Source organism: Brassica oleracea, chromosome C7 (genome assembly GCF_000695525.1).
Source record: "Brassica oleracea var. oleracea cultivar TO1000 chromosome C7, BOL, whole genome shotgun sequence".
Taxonomy (NCBI): domain Eukaryota; kingdom Viridiplantae; phylum Streptophyta; class Magnoliopsida; order Brassicales; family Brassicaceae; genus Brassica; species Brassica oleracea.
In genome coordinates, this window is record NC_027754.1 from 44,117,534 (window position 1) to 44,124,465 (window position 6,932).

The 6,932-nt window shown below is 35.9% G+C and overlaps 4 protein-coding genes across 4 annotated transcripts in view; 3 read left to right on the forward strand and 1 right to left on the reverse strand.

Annotated features, from left to right (window-relative positions):
- The window catches only part of LOC106306382 (V-type proton ATPase subunit e2-like), a 1,417-nt gene extending 514 nt beyond the window's left edge, over positions 1-903 (reverse strand). Inside the window, exons 1-3 of the mRNA XM_013742982.1 lie at positions 807-903; positions 609-714; positions 302-349 (exon numbers count right to left, since the gene is read on the reverse strand). Of these exons, the coding sequence (XP_013598436.1) occupies positions 302-349; positions 609-706 (146 nt within the window). The 5' untranslated portion in view covers positions 707-714; positions 807-903. The remainder of the gene's footprint in view (positions 1-301; positions 350-608; positions 715-806) is intronic.
- LOC106306380 (serine/threonine-protein phosphatase PP-X isozyme 1-like) overlaps positions 1-6,932 on the forward strand; it is a 17,955-nt gene that overhangs the window by 2,784 nt on the left and 8,239 nt on the right. The gene's annotated exons all lie outside the window — the stretch shown is intronic.
- On the forward strand, positions 3,963-4,880 carry LOC106306381 (putative ethylene-responsive transcription factor ERF121). The gene is made up of 2 exons (XM_013742981.1): positions 3,963-4,272; positions 4,616-4,880. The coding sequence occupies exons 1-2, from the start codon at positions 3,987-3,989 to the stop codon at positions 4,810-4,812; spliced, it is 483 nt and encodes a 160-aa protein (XP_013598435.1). The 5' UTR covers positions 3,963-3,986; the 3' UTR covers positions 4,813-4,880.
- On the forward strand, positions 5,889-6,704 carry LOC106302284 (serine/threonine-protein phosphatase PP-X isozyme 1-like). The gene is made up of 5 exons (XM_013738826.1): positions 5,889-6,045; positions 6,132-6,194; positions 6,276-6,361; positions 6,457-6,532; positions 6,633-6,704. The coding sequence occupies exons 1-5, from the start codon at positions 5,926-5,928 to the stop codon at positions 6,702-6,704; spliced, it is 417 nt and encodes a 138-aa protein (XP_013594280.1). The 5' UTR covers positions 5,889-5,925.

Sequence of the window (6,932 nt, forward strand, 5' to 3'; positions counted from 1 at the left end):
GGGGGTAACAGTTGGAGATTGGTCTAATGTTCATGTTGTGGAAGCTTGTCTAACATGAATGCAAAATCATTGACTTCAGATAAGTTTCACAGAGACGTGACTCATCTCCTACTAAAAACTGTTGAGATATTACATTTTTCTATTCACAAGAAAACTGGAAGTAGCAAAGCCTAGAAGGATCTCTATCTCTATCTCTCATTAGCTAATGTTGGATGGAGGTGAGGAAACAAAGGATGAACCATGGGTGCAAATGCAAAAGTAAAAGATAAAAAGAGAGCATGAAACATAATAAAAAACTTACATCATCCAACAGCACACAGTGGCTGTAATGACCAAAGTAAAATGTAGCCTGTTCCACAAAACAAAGACAAAAGACTTTGATAAATTTACCCCAACCGAGAATGGTTATCAAAAAAAAAAAAAGTATGGAGAATCTAACAAAAGTCAATGATCGATTCTAAAGGCGCAAAGAGATAAATAAATGATTCGAACTACTGAATCGATCCCGGAGAACCAAACTAAACGGCATTAACATTGACGTAGCAACACATTACCGACCGGCTAATGATAATTACTTATAAGATTGAGACGAAATCAAAAAACATTACAGATTGGTGGAGGGGCCTTGGTTGAAGCAGATCCTTGTGAATATCGACGCAATGATTCCCACGACAGCGAATATTAAGGATGTCACAAGGAAAGCCATCTCTGATCCTGAATGATCCCAAAGCCACAAAGAATTACACGTTTCAGAATCAATGCGATAAGATTGAAAAGAAATAGGAAAAAAGAGATATCTCTCTCACAGATCGGAATGAAGCTCCTGTGGACGATGATGGTGTGAATTGGACGATCGTATTTCGTAAAGCAAAGGCCCAGATTTCGTGAGGGGTAAATTTGTCTTTTGCTTGCCTTAAATAATTCAATTCTCTTTGGTCAAACTAGGCTTGGGCATCCGGATCTTCGGGTCGGATTCCGATCGGGTATTGTCGGGTCCGGATCCTTCGAATCCTAGCAATTTAGATTCATATAGGTACTTATAACTTTTCGGCTCCGTTCCAGGTCGGGTCTTGTCGGATCCGGATCGGTTCGGGTCTATAATTTTAATATACGTAAAATACCCAAAAATTTTGGGTATATTTCGGATCCGGACCGGTTCGGGTATTTAGGACCCGAAATACCCGAACTGGACCCGATAACTCTAAAAATACCCGAAGAACCGTAAAAATACCCAAAAATTTATCCAAAATCAGATCCGAAAACCCAAAACATATCCGAATTTTATCCGAATACCCAAATTATATTTTCTAAAAATTTAAAATTTCACCTGAAACCTACAATTATACCCGAAAATCCAAACCCGAAACTTAAAAAAAAATCTGAAATACCAACAATATACTCAATCACCCAAATATACCTAGTATATACAATTATTTACGGGTACTTTGGGTACCTGAACGGGTCTCGGATAGGACCCGGACCCGAACTGAGACTCGCGGGTCCAAAAAAAAAGATCCAATAGGTACTTAGCATGGATCCGGATCTGGATCCAAACCTGTATTTTCGGGTCGGTACCAGTTCGGATCTTCGGGTCCGGATAAAATACCCAGGCCTGGGTCAAACATTTGTGTGTGTATTTTTATTTTTACCGACCAAAAACTTTTAAGAAGTTACAATCACAGTTTTGCATCCCAAGTTTGCTGCTTCTCTCTCTCAATAACAGTTCGATGTTTTTATCTTTTATTATGCTGGAGGGATCCATAAGTTTATGTTATGACGTTTGTTCAACAAACCATATTTAATTTGAATGCTAGAGCAATGCTGCCAATGGAAGCTGCAACGGCTTGTTTATAAATTCTAGGTCTTCAACAAAAGCTTTCTAATACGCATCATGGTTATCTTGCATCCGGACAAGAACAAAAATACTTACGAAAAATAGGTTGATTGGTTAAATTTTTATTTCGTTCAAAAAAACAGTGCAAGCAGAAAATTAAGGGTCTTCCGAAAGATTTAAGATTATGTTAACATGCATATAGTACATCGTAGTAGACCAATCATTATATTTACAACCACATTAATATCCCCTCCGTTTTTTTAATATAAATCGTTTTAGAGAATTTTTAATGTTCCAAATTATATGAAGTTTTCGGTTTTCTATGTAAAATTTATTAACACTTACTTTTATATGACCAATGATAATATACTTTATTATTGGTTGATTTGTGGTTAGGTAAATAATTATGATGTTTTTGTTTAGAAAATATAAAAAAATAATGATTTCTTAATCTATTTGCATAATTCTAAAACAAATTATATTAAAAAACGGAGGGAGTACTTTTTTAGTTCACTATTTTCATCCAATAAGCTAAATAAACATTTAAAACGGAGGGTTTCTGTCGTAATTATACCATCCGAAAAGACTTATTCTTGGCTCTAGGTTCACCAACCGATAGAATTATGTTATTTCATATTCGATATCTTTTAAAAAAGGAAACAAAATATTGTCAAATTATATTATCTTTTTAAAACTAAAAAGAAATAAATAAAAAATAGTAGTAATTACAAAAAAAATATTTTAACGTCGTTAACAAAACATTAAACCCTAAATCCTAATCCCTAAACCCTAAATCCTAAACCCTAAACCATTGGGTAAACCCTAAACCTTTGGAAAAACCCTAAACTCTAGGATAAATCTTAAACTCTAAATCAAAATCATTAAACACTAAAACACTCAAAGGTTTAAGGTTTAGAGTTTTAGGGTTTAGTGTTTTTATTTATAGTTTACGATTTACCCAAGGGTTTAGGGTTTACCCAAGGGTTTAGAGTTTACCCAAGGGTTTAGGGTTTATCCAAGGGTTTAGGGTTTCCCCAAGGGTTTAGGGTTTAGGGTTTACCCAAGGGTTTAGGGTTTAGGGATTAAGATTTAGGATTTAGTGTTTTGCTGACGAACTTAAAAATATTTTTTTAAATTCTTTTTTTCTGTAACTACTTTTTTTTTTTTTGTATTTTAAAAACATAATATAACTCGACAATATTTTGTTTCTTTTTTTAAAAGATATCGAATTTGAAATAATGAAATCCTATTGGTTGGTGAACCATGTCGCGCTGTCGTTCTGTTTTTTCCGATAATTCTCCACGACTCAATTTGTTTGGCAAGATTTTCACATATTTGCTAAATATCAGCTCAAGATTCACCAGCATAAACCAAACATAAGGTGGTTGTAGACCATTGTCCACTGCATCGTAATTTATGGTCCATATTTTTACAATATACTGGCGGTCACCCAACCTGCCTCATCATATTCTTACACTAAACATCAGAATTAGTTCAGAAAAAAAAACATCAGAAATATTTAATTCTGTCCTATTATTAATCAATGCATATGGATTGATGGTGTAATAGACTACAAAGAAAACAATGATCCTTGACCATTGAAAAGTTTGAACACAGTCAGTTCTGTAAAATGAACACGTATTAAAGAAATTGGTTTGACATAATGGAAGTAGACCACTGATAGGTTCGTTACAAATTAAACGAAATACAACTTTTTACACATTAAGACCGTGTAGACCTAGAGAATTGAGAGGACGTTGTTAGAAAACAAAAAAATACAGTTGTGTAAGCGCTAGCAATACAATGGCAGGATGTGGGCTGACTAGAAAACAAAAGTCAAGACTCTAGTTAGTCATTGAGTGGATCGAATAAATTTAGAAATCGCGTTTCTCCTAGAAATCGCGTTTCTCCTAGAAATCGCGTTTCTCCTAGAAATCGCGTTTACAGCAGAAATAAATATCTAAAAAATGATGTGGCACACACAAGTTCGTGCATGTCCCGTGTTAAAACATTGATAAGATTGGCATATGGGGCCACAAATATTCCACCTTCCTTGTACTGTATAAAGAGGCCTATTCATTGTTTTCAAACCTTAACATATTGGATCCTTTCTCGGTGAGCAATAAGTTATTTTCAGTTCGACTCCACGTACATGGATCATTCAGAAAACATTCCCTCTTGCGATCACAAACCTCCTCGTTTGATCACAAGAGATCAAGAGCACGTGATCATGGTTTCTGCTCTGCTACAAGTCATATCCAACGTCCGAGGTGACAATTCATCATCGAACTCGGTTGCATGCGAAGCTCTTCATCAACCTTTGGACGCTGGCCCTTGTCCTCTCTGCAATATTACCGGTTGCTTAGGTTGCGCATTCCCAGTGCATGAAGAGATAGAGAAGGAGAAGAAGCACAAAGGTGTGAGGCAAAAGCCATCAGGTAAATTATATATATTCCAATAAATAATTTTGTTCCAACATAACCAAATTGTAGGTGGCCTAGTGGTAGTGAAATGGTTCTCTTGTGTCCTGGATATAAACCATTTTTGATACGAAATGTTATTCTTCAAATTAGAATTTCCAAAACAAATTGACTTCATACCTAAAATTATGGTCTATGGTCCAGAACTTGCATGGTAATTAAAAAAAAAAATTCCAACAGGTTTGGGTTTTTGTTTTTACTAGCACAATTTATGTATTTCCATGCATAACCCATCAGGTTAACTATGTTCCAACTCGTTACATTATGTTCTAGTAGTTCATGTACTTCCATAAACTATCAGGTAAATGGTCTGCCGAGATATGGGATCCGAGTTTGCAAAGAAGAAGGTGGCTTGGAACATTTCCAACAGCTAAAATGGCTGCGGAGGCTTACGATGATGCGGAGTCTAAGCTTGTCAAAAGAAAGGCAGCAAGAAGTGGCACAATGAACGGAGATGAACCATCCATACACCGAGAAGACGACGGTGAAGATGAGTGAGAATTTTTTCGGTCGTGTCTCACTCGAAGTAAACATGCAGTGAAATTACACACACATATCATTTAAATATTGTATCTGACCACATTGTGATTGTTTCTTTTTAGTTTTATCTTTATAATTAAATTTGATTTTTCTATTTTTTTCATATTGATCATCGTGTTTTTAAGTGTTGCATGAAATTAAATTCAATTGTATTGTTTAAAATCATTATTTGTAATGAGATACAACAATTTGATATGACCAAGTTCAAAATGATGCACCAAACGACAGAAGATAAAATATATCTTTTTATAGCTGTGATTTTTTAGGTATACATTCTACTGTTTGTGGCTATATGTATAGTAATAGATCCCAATCAAAGCTATAGGTGAATAAGAACACAAAAGATGCTTTTAATAGGTAGTTTTGACTACTTTTGTTTCTGCCTTTACATTGCTTAAACAGAAGAAAGTACAAGGAAACAAACTATTGTGGATTCACCCACTAGCTAACAACAAAGGAAAATGAGAAAATTGAATATTGGTCCTCAAAATAAGGAAGTACAGCATCCATTATTTCAGAGAACATAACTAACTCATGGTAAAGAAAAGACTCAGTCAAGTTAGTCAATGAACCTCTTGATGGTCTCCATAATGCTTGCTGAACTCTTTTGTTGCCCACTTCTTTAAGCTCATCAACAAGCCCATAATAATCTTCTCCTTCACCACTTCTAATCTCATCATATAGTATATAATAACCATGAAGGGAGCTTGCAGAAAAAGTAGTTTGAAAAATTAGGAGACGGCACAATATTTTCAGTAACAATTCCACAACCAAAGGTATAGTGTAAGAAGTGTACCGGTTTATTCGGTACAAACCAATAAATCAAGAAATGTTCCAAGAAACTGGTGTTGATGGTTCAGCAGAATCTTTGCGGTTGATGTATTGGTTCGTTACTGTGTTTATAAGATGGTGTTCATGTGAACAAGTTTTAGTTGTTTCAAGGGCAGTGAAGTTGACAGTAGATACCATTTGTGTTATGGTTTTCAAGAATTGCTAATCATTTCTTGGAGATTTCGTTTGTTCTTTGCACTGGAATAGCTGTGTGGTGATATCCATGGGCAGTTCTATGACATGATGGAGCTTTTCAAAGTTGGAGGTGATTGCCCCAAGACCAACTACTTGTTTCTTGGCGATTTTGTTGATCGTGGATACTACTCTGTTGAGACGTTTCTGCTTCTACTCGCTCTCAAGGTAAACACTCTTGACGTTGTTTTATACTTTGTACTAGGTCATGTTTCTTTGAATCACTTAAATGGGTTGCTTTGATATCCTCTCAGGTTAGATATCCAGACCGTATAACTCTCATCAGAGGAAACCACGAAAGCAGGCAAATCACACAGGTGGGTGAATGCAGTCTCTCATTGACAATTTTGGTTCTTGTGTATATATTCAAGAGTATTTACACAGTTTGTTTTTAGTAGGTTTATGGATTTTATGATGAGTGTTTGCGTAAGTATGGTTCTGTAAATGTCTGGAGATACTGCACCGATATTTTTGACTACATGAGGTACTTGCTCACCGCACGCATTTCCACCTTTATGTGTTTCAGTTTTTGGGATCTCTGATGCTAAAATGATGCGACTCTTTTTATATGTACAAAAGTCTTTCAGCTGTTGTTGAGAACAAGATATTCTGTGTTCATGGCGGTCTCTCTCCAACTATTTATACTCTTGATCAGGTTGATGGAAAAATCTCTCTCCCCCCTCTCTTTCTCTCTGTTGATATTGTCAGAAGTTTCAGGTAAGATTGAGTTAACTGACGGGGACATTTTATGGCAGATCAGGACAATTGACCGAAAGCAAGAAGTGCCACATGATGGTGCCATGTGTGACCTCCTATCACTACAATAAAACAGCGGTATTCTGACGGACATTCCGACGGAAAATGAAATCCTTGGAATTTCCCGAGGAATTTCCGAGGATATTCCGAGGAAACCCAAAATTTGGTTTACTCGGAATATACCGACGGAATTCCGAGGAAATATCAATCCGTCGGAATATTCTTATGAAATACCGAGGAAAAATGTGTTCCTCGGAAAAAACCGATGAATTTCGAGGAAATATTATAGCCGTTGGAGA